We start from the raw sequence: 20,553 nt of genomic DNA, 5'->3' as shown, positions 1-20,553 counted from the left end.
TACAAGTGAAGCAAGAGTATGGATTAATGCCCAATTAACAATGTCACTAGACACAGCATAAGTTTACATTAGGAAGGACGAGAAAGGAAATCAACCCTATTCTTTTTGAAAGGACTATTTAAGTGCTTGTCATAAATAATTTAGGGAAACCACAGACAATGTAAATCTGGATGGCAGAACACAGATTTTAACCTCAGTCCTATCCAATGAGTCTAGTGTCTTAACCACTATGTCACCTAATTTGGTAGTTTTATGGATGTTTCTTAATTTATGTAAATGAGGTTTTGTAAGCATGCACGAAAATGTTATTCTTTTGCATAAACAGAGAAAACAGATAATTTCTGTTTACCTTTATTCTGCCCCACATACATGTATGCATAAGAAGATTTGAGAATGTCTCTTATTACAAAAAAAAACAACACACACAAAGTGTGTTGTTAATAATTGAATGACTACAGTGTTTCACAGTTGTGAATGAAATCTGACATATTAACGCAGCATATTCTCCGCAGTAGACTAGTTTATTACAAAATTTTCCACACAAATGCTGTAGAAAAACCTCTATTTTCAAGATTTGTTTGTGGTGGTAGGCTATATGTTGCCAGTAACTGCAAGTTTCCTTTTGGAATTACATTCATTGCATGTCGTCCTGGATCACCAACAAATATTGTCTTCCCAGCATTCTGCAGACTCTTGATCCATGGTTGAAGCCTTTGTGCAAACTCTGTGTCATACAGTACATCACCCAGCAAGATAATATCCCACTCAAAGCACGTATTGCCTATTATGTCATTTAATGACACATTCACGTTCACTTGATTTAAGGAACAATTGAGGAGTATTGCCTCTCCTGCTACTGCAATAAGAATGGTACTGTTAGTTTACAGTAACAAGCAGTTCAATACAAAAAATTATATTGATAAAAACTGTTTCAGCAGCTCCAAAATATTCATTTCCTCATTAACTCAAACACAAAAAAATTGCGACTGTTTGCAATAGAAAGCTGAATGGGATAGTTGTTTTAAGTATTACATTGTTTATTACAAACACTGAAAATAGAAGCAAGAAGGCTAAAAAATAAAAATATCTATTCAAAGACTAGAACAATAATATTCTCGATATTATAGAAGATAATAGTGCAATACGAAATGCAATGAGCATGTGAGAACTGTGGTAAGGAAGGCAAATGGTCAACTTTGGTTTATTGGGAGAATTTTAAGAAAGAGTGGTTCATCTATACAGGAGGCCGCATATAAGATGCTGATGCAACCTATTCTTGAGTACTGCTCAAGCATTTGGGATCCGTACCAGGTCAGACTGCAGGAAGACACTGAAGTAATTCAGAGGCACACTGCTAAATTTGTCACTGGTAGGTTCGAACAACGTATAAGTGTTACGGGAGATGCTTTGGGAACTAAAAAGGGAATTCCTGGAGGCAAGGTGATGTTCTCTTCGAGAAACACTATTGAGAAAATTTAGAGAACCAGCATTTAAAGCTGACTGCCGAATGATTCTACTGCTGCAAATGTGCACTGTGGGTAAGGACCAGGAAGATAAGATACAAGAAATTAGGGCTCATACGGAGGTGTACAGATATTCGTTTTTCCCTTGCTCTATTTGTGAGTGGAACAGGAGGGGAAATGACAAGTAGCGGTACAGGGTACCCTCTGTCATGCACTGAGTACCAGCTTGCGGAGTATCGATGCAGATGTAGGTCTAGGTGTAGGTGTAGATTAAAATTGGTGTTTGAATGAGTACTTTCTTGTTAATGTGGCACAACAGTAACATTTTATAAAAACATGGAATCTACACATGCAGTCAATCTAAAGAAAGGTTAAATACAAGCGCTGCTGAAATTCTTAATCAAGAACTTTTAACTGTCACTTATTAACTGCATCAAATTGATTTTGGATATTTCTTGCCTAGCTTTTAATAGGAACATTATAAGGATATATGATACAACCTTCATCAAAAGTTATGCACCCCCTGTGTATCTGTGACCTGTGTATCTGTGAACATGTGTGGGTTTACACTTAAGGGAGGCGGGTGATTGAGATGTGCTCAAGCCTATCCTACATATAGATGGCACAGAATCCCCCCCCCCCCCCCCACACACACACACCCAGGAGATCGTACAACCTTGAAAAAGGGTGGTGGGAGGGGGGGGGGGGGCTTCTGCAACGATACACTGTTAAGGTGCACCTGGTTCAATTCATGCTCAACTGGGAGCACATCTGGAGATTTTGTAGACCTTTCCATTTAGTCAATTCCTGCCTCCTCAACGAAGTGTTCCAGAGGTGGGCAGAGAGGGTTTGAACATTATCACCTTGAAACATGAATATATCCCCAATAAATTAACTTTAGGGCTGGACTGTAGGTTGGAGGATGTTGTCCTGATAATGAGCAGTTCTCAAATTACTGTTGACTGTAATGAGCAGTGTCCGACAAACACACACAATACAAGCTCAACATATCACTGCCTTATTACCTTGATAACCTGTGGTATGGCATGCCTGTGAGAGGCATCTGTACATGCCTGCCTCTACACACTTCTATGGCTATTCTTGGTGGTCAGAAAAATTCTGTATTTGTCAATGGCGAGAACCTGGCATCATTGATCCAGGTTCTGTTCCATGTGTTCTGATGTTTTGTTATCGACTTACTCCACACACCAACTGCTGAGGGATTTGTACCTCATTTGTAATGGACTCCTAGAGGCCAAATTCATACTGTGGATGTGGTGTCATACTATTTTGATCCACAAAAACCTCACAGTTGCCTCCAAAATCACAACACAGTTCTGTTGTACTCTCTTTAGAGTACCTAAAAACCACGTTTATAGAGAAAAGTAATCAGTTGGTGGTGATCACATGCAACCACCATGAGGCAGTTCCTTAATATTTTGTGTATCACAGTAGTGGCTGTATGTCTGAAGTTGCTGTTCAGTACATCAATTTGAAGAGCAACTTCCCACACATAACCCTTCGTGTTGTAAGTGACAATGCATACATGGTCTGAGCTTAAAGAGACCCTTCAAGGAATTTTGACAAAATGAAAAGCGGAAACATGTTGCAGTGTCCCAACACAACTGAAGATATGCTCCTTTCTACTGTATGAGACTTAGAACGAAAGTTTACTTTTGCCTCTTTTATGCAGGTACATAGCACTTTGCTGTGGTCAAGAGTATTGAGATAGATGCTAATGATCAAAAAATGATATCAACTGTACATATGACAGGGGTGGTGCAAAAATTTTTTGAGCTGTTCATTTTTTCAGAATAATACTGGAAATAGATGCAACATAATAATAAAAATAAAATGAAACAAGAAACCTGTAGGACTATCCACAAAAAAAGACGTTCAAAGCCTCTGAAATAACTAATAAGATAACAAGAAAGGTTAGAAAGCATGTGCATAAATAGCTTTACAGAGTGCTAAATAAGCAATATCATTTTTCGAAGAGTGTGAAAGAAACAAGACTGCAGTTAACAGCATAAGTATATGTTTTTGCTTCTTTGTGTGAGGGAGAACAAGTAAATACATAATAAATATTTTTCATAGATATATGTTTCAAGAGTTTATTAATATAAATGACCAACATGATTGAAACACACAGTAATTCATTGTTTGGTATTTGCTCCCCTGGGACAATATCTCCCCTGTGGCAACAAGTGACCGGGCAATCTTCGATGAAGAGACATGCGGGGGAGAATAAACTGACAGAACAATATTAAAAATAAAAAGGTGATCGTGACAGATCTGGCAGCAAGTGCTGACAATAGGCAGGATGAGACCCATTGTCAGGAGGAGACGAAGAGCAGCATAGTGGACCACTGGGACGAGTCGGTTTCCTAACAGCAAACTGAAGAAATGGAAGGTATTCACAAAATTGAAATGATGAAAGAAATGAAAACAACTTCATTGAACAGTCTTCAACATCAAAGAGGGTGCAACAACAGTTGAAGAAAACGAAAAGTAAGTTTACAAGAAACAAAACTCTAGATTTCCAAGTTTTGCTGACATAGAATCGTTGATTGAACCTGTCGTATTTTTATTTTTATTTATTTATTTAATTTATGGACTGTGTTATAAAAATATTTTACATGTTCATTCAAACAGCTGCTGTTACGAGTCAGCTATTACGAGTTATTCATTACAGTTGAAAGAAGTGAGAAATGCAATGAAAGCTACTCAAAGGAACAATTTAAACAGATAATGAGGGGTCGAAGGAAAAGAACTTAAAGAAATATCATTGTCAATATTATGTGGGTATGAAGGAGTTGTGGTCAATTATGAGGGATCAGAAACTGTCAAACAAGTAGGAACTTCCAAATCAGAGGCAGAACTGCAAAAACATGACCAAACTGAAAGAGTTGCACACACAAGTAAAGAAATCTGAGTGAGTACAGATTTAGGTCAGGAAGGTTGTTCGATAGAAGAGAGTGATATACAAGCAGAGGATAGTAGTGTAAGCGAAATAAGGGGAGAAATCTATAACACATCTATACAATTGAGACTTTAGTAGTACCAAATTTGTGTGTGGTTTGCATATTAGGAACACACTGGATGAACGAATATCGAGTACATGTTAACTCTGACGAAAATACGGTGAAGATTCAGAAGGGTGAAAGAAAGCAGCAAATGGTTATATTTAAAGAGAAGAAGACTATAGAGGATAGAGATGCACTTACAAGGATATACTGCACTGTGATAACAGAAGATCATGAGAAATGGGAACAAATAGATCGTGTTAGATACAGCAGTTTAAAAAGCATTTAGAGGACAAAGAATGCTGAACAGAAGAAGACGAAGTTAACCAGAAAATAACATAAAAAGATAGCAAAATCGAAGGAAACTCATCTAAATACCAGGAAAAGAAAGCAAACAGAGGAAAATCATGGCAAAGAGAGAAGAGGGAAGGGAGTCTGAGAAGGCCAAGCAGACCACCACAGCAGATTTGTAGCTATTTCAAAAAATCTTGTGTGTGTTGTGTAAGGAAAGAATGAACTTATTTTATGGTGTGAAACAGAATCGCAGCAAGAAGAAGAAAGACAGACCACAAGCTTCAGTACACCGTAGTGACAGGAGTTAAAAAAGTGATGTTTTGAACAGGCTGTAAGAAGGTAAATGCCTGTGTTAATTTTCAAAATGTTATCTGCAGGTGGACACTTGAAGCACAACTTTTCAACAAACCGAGCGCTAACGGCAACAATGGATCCAACTACCTACACTGAGAATGTGCATGATAGAGCTGGCTCCTTCCACTGAACAGCAAGCTGAGTCACATCCAGATATCAATACTGTGCAGCCCCAGGACACATCCATGCGTCCCCGCCAGAGCTGCTGTGTGAGGTTGCTAGGAGCAATTCTGAGCATGTATGGGGCCTGGAACCATCACCACCAGCCAGCAACGACCTCCAGCCGTTTATATTGAGCCAGCAGCTGATGTTTATAGGCACAACCACAAGCACAATGCACGACCCACCTTATTACGATGGACCACGAGCGCAATGTACAACCCACCTCATTACGATGGACCACAAATGGTACAGCATCACACCCAAAAGTGAAGGCGTTTATGTTTGTAAGTGGGAGTGCGATGGAAAGTGAATTTAATTTTATGTTCTTGATAATTAAACTATTCCCTTTCAGCAGACAATCCAACATTCCATATGATGAATTGGAAAGTCATGGAACTCATTACTAGTGGAATAACATTTTGTCTCAATTTATTTTTGTCAATAGTTAATCTCGGTTTATTTTTTGGTCCATTACATACTGTAATGTTGAAACACGAGGACACAGCGTGCCTTAAATAGTGAATATTTGTTTGGAGCATGTACACCAATAAGACAAAACATTATGATCAATGCTCATCGCAACGTTGGATGCCACCTGATGATGATGTCGGGGCATGACATGGCAACAAAAGTATGTAAGTGGAGCAGACACGGATGGGAGGTCACCCTGCAAATGGGGAAGTCCATTGAGAGAAGCGACTCTGACAAAATGCAAATTATTATTACTCAGTACCTGCGAATGAGTATATCGAAAATCACAAAGCTGGTCAAATATTCCATACGACTGTCATGAGCATCAACAGAAGGAAGTAGGACAGTGGAATTGGCACTAGGTGCTCTCAATCTTCACAGAACATGGCATTCGGAGGCTTGTCTGCTCTATAAACTAGTATAGATGGTGATCTGTGGCATCTCTGCCAAAAGAGCACAATGCTTGTGCACAAACAAGTGCTTTGGAGCATACTGTTCATCGTACATTGTTGTACATGGAACTCTCAGCAGACCAGCCATATGTGTACACATGTTGACCCAACAACATCGTCAAATATGATCGCAGTGGGCATGGGACCATTGGGATTCAACCTTCGATCAATGGAAATGTATTGACTCTTTGTGTGAATCACATTTCTGCTAAACTATGTTGATGGTTGTTTCCACAAACACCATCATCGAGGTGAATGGTGGCTTGAAACATGCATGCAGTGGGTCATGGACACAGGCTGGTGAGAGCAATATTATGCTATGGGAGACATTCTCCTGCACTTGCCTGGGACCTATGGTAGTAATCTAAGACATGGTGACACCATCATGCTAAAACCACCTGCATCCCTTCGTGCTTGATGTCTTCCCTGACGGTGATGTCATCTTTCAGCAGAACAATTGTCCTTGTCTCAGAGCCAGAACCATGTTACAATGGTTTGATGCACTCACACTGCTGTCTTGGTGAACAAATTCATCTACATCTACATGATTACTCTGCAATTCACATTTAAGTTCTTGGCAGAGGGTTCACAAACCACAATCATACTGTCTCTCTACCATTCCACTCCCGAACAGCGCGCGGGAAAAATGAACACCTAAACCTTTCTGTTCGGGCTCTGATTTCTCTTATTTTATTTTGATGATCATTCCTACCTATGTAGGTTGGGCTCAACAAAATATTTTCGCATTCGGAAGAGAAAGTTGGTGACTGAAATTTCGTAAATAGATCTCGCCGCGACGAAAAATGTCTTTGCTTTAATGACTTCCATCCCAACTCGCGTATCATATCTGCCACACTCTCTCCCCTACTACGTGATAATACAAAACGAGCTGCCCTTTTTTGCACCCTTTCGATGTCCTCCGTCAATCCCACCTGGTAAGGATCCCACACCGCGCAGCAATATTCTAACAGAGGACGAACAAGTGTAGTGTAAGTTGTCTCTTTAGTGGACTTGTTGCATCTTCTAAGTGTCCTGCCAATGAAACGCAACCTTTGGCTCGCCTTCCCCACAATATTATCTATGTGGTCTTTCCAACTGAAGTTGTTCGTAATTTTAACACCCCGGTACTTAGTTGAATTGACAGCCTTGAGAATTGTAGTATTTATCGAGTAATCAAATTCCAGCGGATTTCTTTTGGAACTCGTGTGGATCACCTCTCACTTTTTGTTATTTAGCGTCAACTGCCACCTGCCACACTATACAGCAATCTTTTCTAAATCGCTTTGCAACTGATACTGGTCTTTGGATGACCTTACTAGACGGTAAATTACAGCATCATCTGTGAACAACCTAAGAGAACTGTTCAGATTGTCACCCACGTCATTTATATAGATCAGGAACAGCAGAGGTCCCAGGATGTTTCCCTGGGGAACACCTGATATCACTTCAGTTTTACTCGATGATTTGCCGTCTATTACTACAAACTGTGACCTTCCTGACAGGAAATCACGAATCCAGTCACACAACTGAGATGATACCCCATAGGCCCGCAGCTTGATTAGAAGTCGTTTGTGAGGAATGGTGTCAAAAGCTTTCCGGAAATCTAGAAATACGGAATCAACTTGAGATCCCCTGGCGATAGCGGCCATTACTTCGTGCGAATAAAGAGCTAGCTGCGTGGCACAAGAACGATGTTTTCTGAAACCATGCTGATTGCGTATTAATAGATCGTTCCCTTCAAGGTGATTCATAATGTTTGAATACAGTATATGCTCCAAAACCCTACTGCAAACCGACGTCAATGATATAGGTCTGTAGTTCAATGGATTACTCCTACTACCCTTCTTAAACACTGGTGTGACCTGCGCAATTTTCCAATCAGTAGGTACAGATCTATTGGTGAGCGAGCAGTTGTATATGATTGCTAAGTAGGGAGCTATTGTATCAGTGTAATCTGAAAGGAACCTAATCAGTATACAATCTGGACCTGAAGACTTGCCCGTATCAAGGGATTTGAGTTGCTTCGCAACCCCTACGGTATCTACTTCTAAGAAACTCATGCTAGCAGCTGTTCGTGTTTCAAATTCTGGAATATTCCATTCATCTTCCCTGGTGAAGGAATTTCGGAAAACTGCTTTCAATAACTCCGCTTTAGCGACACAGTCGCCGGTAACAGCGCCATCGGCGCTGCACAGCGAAGGTATTGACTGTGTCTTGCCGCTTGTGTACTTTACATACGACAAGAATTTCTTTGGATTTTCTACCAAATTTCGAGACAATGTTTCATTATGGAACCTATTAAATGCATCTCGCATTTAAGTCCGTGCCAAATTTCGCGCGTCTGTAAATTTTAGCCAATCTTCGGGATTTCGCGTTCTTCTGAACTTCGCATGCTTTTTCCATTGCCTCTGCAACAGCGTTCGGACCTGTTTTGTGTACCATGGGGGATCACTTCCATCTCTTACCAATTTATGAGATATGAATCTTTCAATTGCTGTTGCTACTATATCTTTGAATTTGAACCACATCTCATCTACATTTGCATAGTCAGTTCGGAAGGAGTGGAGTTTGTCTCTTAGGAAGGCTTCTAGTGACACTTTATCTGCTTTTTTAAATAAAATTATTTTGCGTTTGTTTCTGGTGGATTTCGAAGAAACGGTATTGAGCCTAGCTACAACAACCTTGTGATCACTAATCCCTGTATCAGTCATGATGCTCTCTATTAGCTCTGGATTGTTTGTGGCTAAGAGGTCAAGTGCGTTTTCGCAACCATTTACAATTCACGTGGGTTCATGGGCTAACTGCTTGAAATAATTTTCAGAGAAAGCATTTAGGACAATCTCGGAAGATGTTTTCTGCCTACCACCAGTTTTGAACAAGTATTTTTGCCAACATATCGAGGGAAGGTTGAAGTCCCCACCAACTATAACCGTATGAGTGGGGTATTTATTTGTTACCGACTCAAATTTTCTCTGAACTGTTCAGCAACTATATCATTGGAGTCTGGGGGTCGGCAGAAGGAGCCAATTATTAACTTAGTTCGGCTGTTAAGTATAACCTCCACCCATACCAATTTGCACGGAGTATCTACTTCGACTTCACTACAAGATAAACCACTACTGACAGACATAAACACTCCACCACCAATTCTGCCTAATCTATCTTTCCTGAACACCGTCTGAGACTTTGTAAAAATTTCTGCAGAACTAATTTCAGGCTTTAGCCAGCTTTCTGTACCTATAATGACTTCAGCTTCTGTGCTTTCTATTAGCGCTTGAAGCTCAGGGACTTTCCCAGCACAACTACAACAATTTACAACTACAATTCCGACTGTTCCTTGATCCAACCACGTCCTGTATTTGCTATGCACCCTTTGAGATTGCAGCCCACCCCGTACTTTCCCGAGGCCTTCTAACCTAAAAAACCGCCCAGTCCACACCACACAGCCTCCGCTACCCGTGTAGCCACCAGCTGAGTGTAGTGAACTCCTCACCAGTCAGCAGAACCCGAAACCCCACCACCCGATGGCGCAAGTCAAGGAATCTGCAGCCAACACGGTCGCAAAACCGTGTGAGCCTCTGATTCAGACCCTCCACCGGCTCTGCACCAAAGGTCCGCAGTCGGTTCTGTCAACAATGCTGCAGATGGCGAGCTCTACCTTCATCTTGTAAGCAAGACCGGCAGCCTTCACCAAATTAGATAGCCGCCGGAGTCGAGAGAGAATTTCCTCACATCCAAAGCAACACACGTCATTAGTGCTGATATGTGCCACCACCTGCAGCTGGCTGCACCATGTGCTCTTCCTGGCATCCAGAAGAACCCTTTCCACATCAGGAATGACTCCACCTGGAATGCACACGGAGTGCACACTGGATTTCTTCCCCTCCTTAGCCGTCATATCCCTAATGGGCCCCATTATGCGCCTAACATTGGAGCTCCCAACTACCAATAAGCCCACCCTCTGAGATTGCCCGTACCTTGAAGGCTGAGAATCATCCTCTGAAACAGGGCAGGCAGCTGCATCTGGCTCAGCCAGAGACAGTACCTGAAACCTGTTTGTCAGACGCACCGGGGAGGCTTTCTGATCAGCCTCCAGGGACGTCTTTCGCTGCCTGCCACGCCTTGGAACGACCTCCCAATCAACCACAGGCGAGGGCTCAGCCCCACTGCGGGCAGCAACCGGGGCAACCACAGTGGCAGACCGATCTGGGGACAGACGGGATGAGGTTGACATCCCCATGATACCCAAGTCTGGCTCCCCACAGTGGTGCCAGCCTCAAGCTGCGCGACCGAAGTCAGCGCCGCCTGCAGCTGTGAGCGAAGGGATGCCAACTCAGCCCTCATTCGAACACAGCAATCACAGTCCCTGTCCATTCTAATCTATGTTGAACAATAGTTACTGAAACACGAGTCCGTGCCTAGATAACGCAAGGGAAACACGCAAAGAATGTATGAACTAACCTCTACAAATGCCTAACGACTGAGCTACAATCTGCCTGAATTTACGATTACAGTAACTAAAACTCGAAATTACACCTCCTATACGAAACTCACGTGCAATTTAAGTTAGAATCTACGAAGTAAACTCAGAAAAGAAGCTATATACGTATCTTTCTGCACTGTCCCAACTGGGAGCTCAGCCCACAACACGCGAATTTACACTAGTCAGGTACTAAAGCGTGATGCTACAACTCTCAAATACTATAATACGCCCGAAATTTATGAATTAAACAATGCAAGTACCCAAAAACAGGCAAAGAAGTTAAGAATTAAACTATGTAACAAACAAGTAAGCTAGGAGTATACGATTTGCTGCTGGCAGCTGCTTATCCAACGGCGGCAGGGAGCACAAATAATACTGATGTAAATCCTATGCAACCTGCTTGGGTTGCTAACGGCCGCCATAACTGTGTACACAGATCAGCAGCCCATTATTTATGTGGATTACATGGTCTGTGCATATATATCTAATGCAACATACATCTAAAAACCTGCCAACAATCTATTGGATCCTTGATATGCACGATCAGTGACATATTACGTTCCAAAGATGGACAAACAAGCTATTAAGTGGACGGTCATAATGTTTTAGCTTATCAGTGTATACATTTGTTATGGCTCTTTGAAGCGTTATTTGATTCATATGTTGTAAATGACCTTGTAATAATCTGGAGTGCTTGCAGAGTAAATTAGTATATCAGGCTAGTATGTCGTCTCAATTTCATGACTTGGCGGGTTTTCTTTGTTATTATTTGTTTTTTCCAAATTTTCTAGCCAAATTACAAAAAGAAGTTAGAGATGGATGTAAGTTATTTTTGCTATGCTGTGATCTCTGATGAGTATTAGTCATGGAGCAGATAGAGTGCCAATGTTGAATGTTGTTGAGGCCACGTGCCAAGTGAAGTGATGCAGTTACAAAACCAGTCACAGTGGGCTGAGTGCCAGAAACAGATGAGAATATTGAACAAATAACAAGAAAGCATAAGTGTGTATAGATAACTTTATGTTCAGAGTATGGAGAGTCGTCGTTTTAGAGTGGAGTGCCAAATAAGTAACATTAGTGTCTGCAGATAATGGAAGTAGCCACTGTGCAGTTAAAAGCAAAGCTATATGTTTGTGTTTATTTGTGTTATGAAGAATAAATTTTTATGTAATGAATAGTTTTCAGTTTAGCTGTGTGTGTGTGTGTGTGTGTGTGTGTGTGTGTGTGTGTGTGTGTGTGTGTGTGTGTGTGAAGAGTTTATTAATGTAAATGACCAACATATTGAGTGACTATTTGCTGCTCCGCACTGATGTCTTATAATCTCTATCAGCCCACAGTCTGAAGATTAAGTTTTTTAATAAATGAAAAGCACCAGTCTGCTTTTGTTCTACAATATTGTAGAACAAAAGCAAACTGGTGCTTTTCATTTATTATTATAATGTTGTTCTACCAAGAACCGACGGAAGATTCTGTTAATATTAAGTTTTTTATTTGTATTTCATTATTCTATTTACATTACTAAACCCCTTGCAAAAAGTTACTGCTAGTTGTTACAGACACAATTATAGAAACTCTTGTTAACAGCAGCTGTTGTTCCTAGGAAGTTTATTCTCACAAATATACAATAAACCCAGTGCTGGAGATGCAAGGGGCTGCTAACTTCAACACTTGACTAACTTCAACTTTCTTTCATGATTATTGCTATTACTCTTATAATTAAGACAACACATTCATATTATTTCACAGCTTGAACATTAACATTGGTTTTGAGTTTACAGCTAAAAATAAATCAAGCATTGGATGGAAAGCATATTGATGACATGTGGTGTTCATATGACAAAATATGCTAAGCCATGTCTTCCCACAATGACACATCACATTTACTACTGCCAAGTTTGCTTGCCACTAGTAAGCAATAGGATCTGATATAACCATTGGCAAATCAATGCTATCTTGAAAGAACTTGTGCACATTAAACTGTTTCTTGCCGTCATTCTTGATTCTGAAACTACAGGGCATAATGGCTCCAGCAGACACTCTATGCAAGATGGTAGTAGCTCGTCATGCACCAAAATTTCAAATGAATTGATAATGAAACTATCAGACAGAGGTCTAAACTCTGCACCAATGCCAACAGTACTACCTGTATCAGGTTTCATAAGGACAGTAGGGCAAGTGGCCACAGCTCTTACACCAAATCTAACAGAGGAACTTCATCACAATATATGCCGTATACTGACCAGTACTCAGTCATTTAAAGTCAACAGTTCCACAGTTAAAAGTACAGTACTTCGTAAGTTGCAAGAAAACTACAGCTCTGTCATCCTTCCTGCAACAACAGGTTTATGACGAGAAGGTTCTTCAAGTCAACAAGAAGATGGCTGTGTTTCAACACCTCAGGTTTCTCAGAGAATACCAACATAAGCAGTCTAGCATGGGCATCAAATAACCAAAACTCATAAGGAAAAATCCTCACTCAACCCAATAGTGAACAACAAGTGAGCCTCAACTTACCCACTCATCAAGTTCCTCAGAAGAACACTGAGCCCATACATAAGCAAGTGCTGCCATCACATATCGATCCCTTTGGGCCTTATCCCTTGGACCACAGACTGCATAACAGATAATTACATTATGTTCAGCTTTTATGTAGTTTTCTTGGGCACCAAGGTCCACCTAAAGTACACATCAGTACTTGCTTGTGAAATGTTTGACTCTACAGTGATGGATATGTTCAGGTATCTGCTAATATTAACTTACTTTCAGTAAAGATGGCAGTATTTTGAACAAACCTAAGGGAAAATTGTGGACTACCTGCTTTATCCAGTGGTAGCAAATATCATCAAGGAAGAAACCTAGCAGCTATCCACACACAAGCCTACTGGTTTCTTACACTACATGACCAGGTTCCAACAATATCCAAATTCTCACTATCCCAACATTAGATTCATTGTGCCTCTAGAAAAGGATGAGAGTTACCATTGCAATACATTTGGTGAAGCAGAGTCAGATGGCACACTTGGCCACAGCAGATACTGCATACTGCAAGCTCAGCCACACTGACCCTGACCTCATCAAGAGCCTCAAAGGAGAATAGTATCATAAAAACTTAGATATGCAGAGTATGCAGTTAATCAGATGATTAATTTTGCCTGCAAATTACAACGTCTACAGGTCTTTCTCAAGAAAAGGTATTTTGATAATCAGACTGAAAGTTGAGATTGTCTTATGCAAGTCCTGAATTTACAGCATTTGAGATCGATGTGGTATGCCATACACTGGCTAAACAATTAAGACAATTTAGGTCCAATGCTTGCAACATAACCACTTCACTTATCTGTTGCAACCAAGTGACTCAGTTGTCACTGACTATTGCCTAGAGATTAAGCACACCATGGATTATAGTGTAATAAAAATTCTGGCATAGATCCTTTGGTTTTGAGAGTGTGTTACCAGAGAGGCAGTTGGGATCAGACTGGCAGAAAATCTTACCAACAGAGATGCTGGTTACAAATTCAGCAAGATGTGAAATCCTGCCTTAACCGTTAAACTCACTGAAAGAGTAGGATCAACACTACGTGACCCGAGAACCACAGGAAACAGAGCTGAACAATTTGCCTTGCTACAAGTATCCGACGGCATCATGTGGGCCAGACACCATTCTAAAAAGTGTGAAATATACCATGCATGTGTCACTAATCTATCCCTACAACCATAATACATTTCATTTTTGCATCTGCATGTCCATTTGCCTCGCTCTTTCTCAAGACTGGATGAAAACCTATACTATCTACCCTGATTGGCAAGCCTCAATTGGAATCTGAGCGCACCTGGGAACAGGTAGTGTACTGAACATCAGCTACAGAAAATGAGGCACACCATGTGTCACCACAACTAGGAGCACTTGATGATAATGACAAGTTATGTAATCACCGAAATACTGTGCCAATAAGAACCTAGAAACCGGCAACATACACAAGCAAACATTACATACCAGCAGCATTTATGAAGCTTAAAGGTCTTCCAGAAATAACGAATGACACTGAAAGATAAGGTAATTTGCAAACAAGTCAAATGAGGGTTGTCAATAGAATGAACAACAGATATTGATAGTGAGGCTGTAGAAAAAGTGAGAGATGCAACAATGTTAACAAGATCGGCTGAAATATGGGAAGTAGAAGAGAAAAGAAGTCACTACTAACAACTTCATTGGTGTTTTTACATACATGTCAGGAGGGAAAAGAAATACTTTTCATTCTCAGTTTACCCTTAGAACCTTAAGAATATTCCATTCAAGTGTCTTCAGAATAATTATCATAGTGATGCAAAAAGAGACAGCCAGAGATATAGCTAAAATGGAATGACCACTGAAAACAGCAGTAAATAAAGTGAGTACATAACGTGTACGGTCCCAAAAAACGTTCGTCAACGAACCAAGGCTGTAAGGTATTTTCCCACTGCAACTAAAGGTAAGACTCAGATCTTCCATCACAACGATCACCTACACAATCAGAGGATGACTCAGCACTGTGTCTCTTATCTACATTGCTATTACAGGAGGTGATGAGATAGTGGATGAGGCAGTCATTTGCCAAATTTCAGCTGGCAAATGTTGTGTCAAGAAGGAAGTATAATGAAATTAATCACCCCTAGTGGTCCTCGTACTTGTGTAGTGCAACACCACCTCAAACCTTGAAAACGGCCTCAATTTGGCAACAAAAAGAGACCACTAGTTTTCTCATTGAAGTTATACCCAGCTAAAGCCACACACTGATGATTATAATTTTACCAAACTGGTGTGATGCTGATTGGTAGGTTATCCTGCTGTCTCAAACACTCCTATATTTTCTTTATGATTAAGGTCGTGCGAGTTAGCAAGCCAATCAAAGTGAGAGTGTAAGTCAAACCAGAAAGGTACTTTTGCAACCCTGTGATCAGGTCTGTTGCCATCTTGGAAGACAGGAGTGTCCACAGCACACTAATCATAAAGATGAAAGAGAAACAACATTCGGCCTTGTTGAAGTCAACTTCCTAGTTCATTTTCACAGTAACATGTATCAATGAGCCCAAAGTCACGGTATCAGAAAGACTCGCAAAACTTTACAGTACCAACACTGACCAGAGCTACACGCTCTACACACTGTCAGTTGAATGCCTTGTTGGGCCATCAGTGTACTTGACGACTTGCATCAATTGAGCAGAAGCACAGTTCTGACTAATTGGATCACACCACACACCTCCAGTCAGCCCCTACCCAGTTTCTGAGCATTTTGGCCCACTGATGAAATGCAGATTTATGCACTACAGTGAGCAATAGCAACTTGTGAGATAACAGACCCCAAATGTCCATTACACACTGTTTCATTCACAATGTTTGCTTATTAACTGGTTCAGATGGCTTTTATGCCGAATGTTATTGATAGGGCATGAAATTTGTCTCATGTGTCTGTCTGTTAGGATCTTTTTACAATCAGTGTTCTTATGCCATATTACCTGGCTGTAAGTATTTCACCATTCCTTGTAGACATATTGGACTGTTCATGTTGGTACATCACCAATATGTGCAGCATCATTTACAGTTTGTTCATGTGCATTTCCAAACACAATATTCCTTTCTGTCGCTCTGACCCATCTTCTGTTTTGCCACATTACAGTGCTGGTTCCATACAATGGACTGGTACATACACATTTCACTGCCATGATGCATATCAGCTGTGGAGGGCAATATGGCTGCCCGATACCAATCCTATACCACCTACAACACTCCAAACTGACCATTGTGCTCTTTGACCGGGGTGATTAATATACTGTCTAGCAAGCTTAAATGCACAGAACCTGCTTGGGTAAGTGCTTTATCTGGTGATATCATTTCATTTTTAATCAGAAAATCTCTATTATGGAAAGCGCATAAAGAGCAGGAGAACTCGTCTAGAACATATGTTTTGAAACCAACAAAACACATACTTCCCAATAAATAAATAAATAGCAGCAGCTCGATGGTTACGGTAACAAGCCGTTTATTACTTTATGAGACCATAAAGGCTTTGTTTTTCCTCCCCGAGGAAGGAACTAATGGTACTAGTAACTTGTAATAGCAGAATAGTCTTGAAGCTTAATCCTGGAAGGAAAATGATGAATATGGGATCAATGATAATCCTACATGAGCAAAGTTCATAAGATGGGAAACACTATTTACACAATATACCTGGGTCAATATCATTAGCAGTCACTGACTGTGCTCCAGCCTTGGCAGCTGCTATCGCACATGCTCCACTGCCACTGCCCACATCAAGAACATGAAATCCGCATACAGTCTTAGGGTTGTCCAGCAGATACCTTCAGTAAGAATATTCACATATATTTCACCAAAAGTTTCTGCATTCAATTCGCTGCTGAGCATTATTATTCTAAGCAAATAAAATGCAATGAAATATTGTATAAACAAAAACTTTAACAGACAACATGCATCACAGATGACGAACTCAACAAGAACACGCAATTTGCACTGTGTATGTATCAACATCATTTTTTAGGGTAATTTGTAGATGAAAACTAGGCATACAACTTGGGTTTAGTAAGGATTCATAAGTGGCTGAAAAATATTCATACCCCTTACATGAAAAACGGCTCTTATTTCTAAGCAAATTTCCATGTGACATACAGTATCTTTTTGAGTGGCATTAAAATTTTTCATAATTTCTGTACGCTCTCTTGTCATTCCAAAAAGCCTGCAGTCATTCATATCAGAATAGAGTAGAGTTGTACCATACAGCACTCCCAGCCCATGCACTTAGCCAGTCGACCAGTCTCATTTTACTCAGCTTGAAATATGCTCACTATTTTTATTTACTTAAATTTGGCATATTTCGTGACAGTACCTTTTCCGTGAAATGTTTACAAGGCGATATTTGTCTTGGCTTCAGTTGTCTAGTGGATGTATGATTCCACAATGCAGTTTTGTCGGCTGCAGAAATGACCTGGTTCAATGCGTTTGCCTCATTTTTGGTGCTTCAAATACCATTTCTTCGAATGTGGTTTCTTCTTAAAGTTTATATAAAAAAAAGTAGTAACATAATTCATTTTTTCTGTTCACTTCCAAATTATTATGAGGGCGACCTGCACATTGTTCTATCGTCAACACACACCAAGAGTTCACTGCGAACTGACTACAGTCAAAGATGACTCCAGCATCAAAGACATTTTACACAACACACAAGCTTCCACTTGTAATCAGTCTCTTTGATATTCTTCGTCACATCTACTAATAGTAATCAATATGCTGTCACTCTCAAAAATATAAGTAAATTAACATAAAATAAGGCAAATTAAAATTAAAAAAATATTCTGACAAAAATATAAGAAAACATTTTCAATTTGGTATCGACAAATCCAGTAGAAAATAACACATCTCTCAGATCCATTACAAGCTGCCTTCCAGCCTGCAGTCCTGTAATGCCTCATCCCATTTCAGTCCATGCAATGTGTTCCAGATAACCAATGCTGGCACCCCGTGCTCTAACTCAGGGACACGCAGCACAGTGACTTTAAAACAGGATAATTTGGGGTTGACATAAAGCTGCCACTGTCACCCCTGTTGCTCTATAATAATTTTAATGTAAATTGAGTTTTATTTCACTTCAATAAATCAAAATTAATGTGAAAAACAGTGTAAGTGAACCAAACATACCCAACACAATGTGCAATAAATGAGAAGTCTATCACAAGTACAAACTACCAAAATGGAAACTCAATGTGCAAAAAGAGTTTCAGCATACTTTTTCACTCATCTGCCCCCGATAAAGTTAAGAGCCCTATAAATGCACCAACTGAACAATTTCATGTGCAACCTACCCACATGCCGACCAACTTTACTCAGCAGTTATAGTACTGCCCTGTTCCTATCAGTGATTGAAAATTGTTTATGGTAAGTTCACTGAGGTTATGTTTAATGAAATGCTGCTTGGTTTTACACAAAAACAAAAACTGGTATTTGCCTTGGACATTTTAGAGGTAACAAGGACAAAATAAGCTGAGGGAAAGTTGTGGGCAAAGAAGTGACTAAGGCAAAAACAGAAATTCCACTCATGTACTGTTATTGAGATGGGAGCTGATGATTTTCATTATTATTTTAGAATGGGTGAAACATCCTTTTGGGAGCTGCTGAACATCGTCAAACAATTCTTAATAAGAAAGCATACAGTCATGACAGAGGCTGTGAGCTACAAGTGGGGGCTATCATAGCTACATCATGGTTTTTAGCCACTAACAGAAGTTGCAAGAGCCTCAAATTCAGAGCAGTAGTACCCTCCTAATTACTATCTAAGATGATCTCTGAAACATGCAATGTGATTCACAGTTGCCCAAGGAAACACGTCAGGTAAAGCAAAACAAATAAAACAAAAGATGTTCATGTAAACTTCATTAATTTATTTACATTTGTAGCATAACAGATGTCCCCTGCAAGTTTAAGAAACTCATTTCAAATTGGAAGAAGGAAGAACACAAACACATCAAAGTTGTGGTAAAATTTCACAGATTTCTAACAATGAATAAAGTATATTTTATGAATGAATGTCCTCTGCTTGTCTAAATGTCAATTTTTAGGTTTTACTTCTAATATGCATTGGAAATGAAATCAATGATTTAATCTGTTCGTATTTCAGTAGCTCTATTTGAAATAATACTTAAAAACCGAAATACAAAAGGTCAATGGACTTTTATCCATAAAATATCTCCCTTTTATTCTCTGTGTGTCACGTGAAACCATTATGGATTCATTAAAAAATGAACCAAGCGCTTCATTTCCTGCATCTCTATTTCTATACATGTCCCACCAACATCTGAAGTCTAAATTTCTTCAGAATCTCTCCTATCAATGTTTTGTACACTTCATATTCTGTCACGTGTATTAGAACTGCATTTTATGTTGCTTGCAGCAGCAGAAGACGAACTTTTGTCATGCATTTAGCATGACAGTGCTCCACATGTCCAATTTGTCAGTCTGTTGGTGCATGTGTAGGGGTCCTATGATGTATATAAAAAGATGAGCATCAACATTCTTTGGATGTAGAGTGACCATCCTGCATTTACAATAAAACCAGCAGAATTAAAATTCCTTTCAGAAGTCAAGCTGTGTGTTTTTACAAACTATATTTTTCTGGAGATCCGAAGAGTCAGCAAATTCTGCCTTTTCGTTTCCAGTAATAATCCAAATTTTCTTCCATTTTGCAGTTTTGATTTAAATATCCTTCCTACCCATCTTGCAGTAGGACATTCATCAAAATACACTCCTGGAAATTGAAATAAGAACACCGTGAATTCATTGTCCCAGGAAGGGGGAACTTTATTGACACATTCCTGGGGTCAGATACATCACATGATCACACTGACAGAACCACAGGCACATAGACACAGGCAACAGAGCATGCACAATGTCGGCACTAGTACAGTGTATATCCACCTTTCGCAGCAATGCAGGCTGCTATTCTCCCATGGAGACGATCGTAGAGATGCTGGATGTAGTCCTGTGGAACGGCTTGCCATGCCATTTCCACCTGGCGCCTCAGTTGGACCAGCGTTCGTACTGGACGTGCAGACCGCGTGAGACGACGCTTCATCCAGTCCCAAACATGCTCAATTGGGGACAGATCTGGAGATCTTGCTGGCCAGGGTAGTTAACTTACACCTTCTAGAGCACGTTGGTGGCACGGGATACATGCGGACGTGCATTGTCCTGTTGGAACAGCAAGTTCCCTTGCCGGTCTAGGAATGGTAGAACGATGGGTTCGATGACGGTTTGGATGTACCGTGCACTATTCAGTGTCCCCTCGACGATCACCAGTGGTGTA

At 40.2% G+C, this 20,553-nt stretch overlaps 1 protein-coding gene across 3 annotated transcripts in view; it reads right to left on the bottom strand.

The window, feature by feature from the left end:
- Positions 1 to 308: 308 nt before the first annotated feature.
- Positions 309 to 20,553, bottom strand: part of LOC124613876 (electron transfer flavoprotein beta subunit lysine methyltransferase-like) — a 63,373-nt gene continuing 43,128 nt past the window's right edge. For 2 of the 3 annotated variants that reach the window (XM_047142606.1, XM_047142604.1), the window contains 2 exons: positions 16,911 to 17,041; positions 309 to 856 (listed from right to left, as the gene is read on the bottom strand). In XM_047142606.1, the coding sequence (XP_046998562.1) occupies positions 525 to 856; positions 16,911 to 17,041 (463 nt within the window). In that variant the 3' untranslated portion in view covers positions 309 to 524. The remainder of the gene's footprint in view (positions 857 to 16,910; positions 17,042 to 20,553) is intronic. The other variant, XM_047142605.1, reaches the window with a different exon arrangement.

Source organism: Schistocerca americana, chromosome 4 (assembly GCF_021461395.2).
Source record: "Schistocerca americana isolate TAMUIC-IGC-003095 chromosome 4, iqSchAmer2.1, whole genome shotgun sequence".
Taxonomy (NCBI): Eukaryota; Metazoa; Arthropoda; class Insecta; order Orthoptera; family Acrididae; genus Schistocerca; species Schistocerca americana.
The sequence above is the reverse complement of the archived record's forward strand: the minus strand, read 5'-3'. Positions and strand labels throughout refer to the sequence as shown.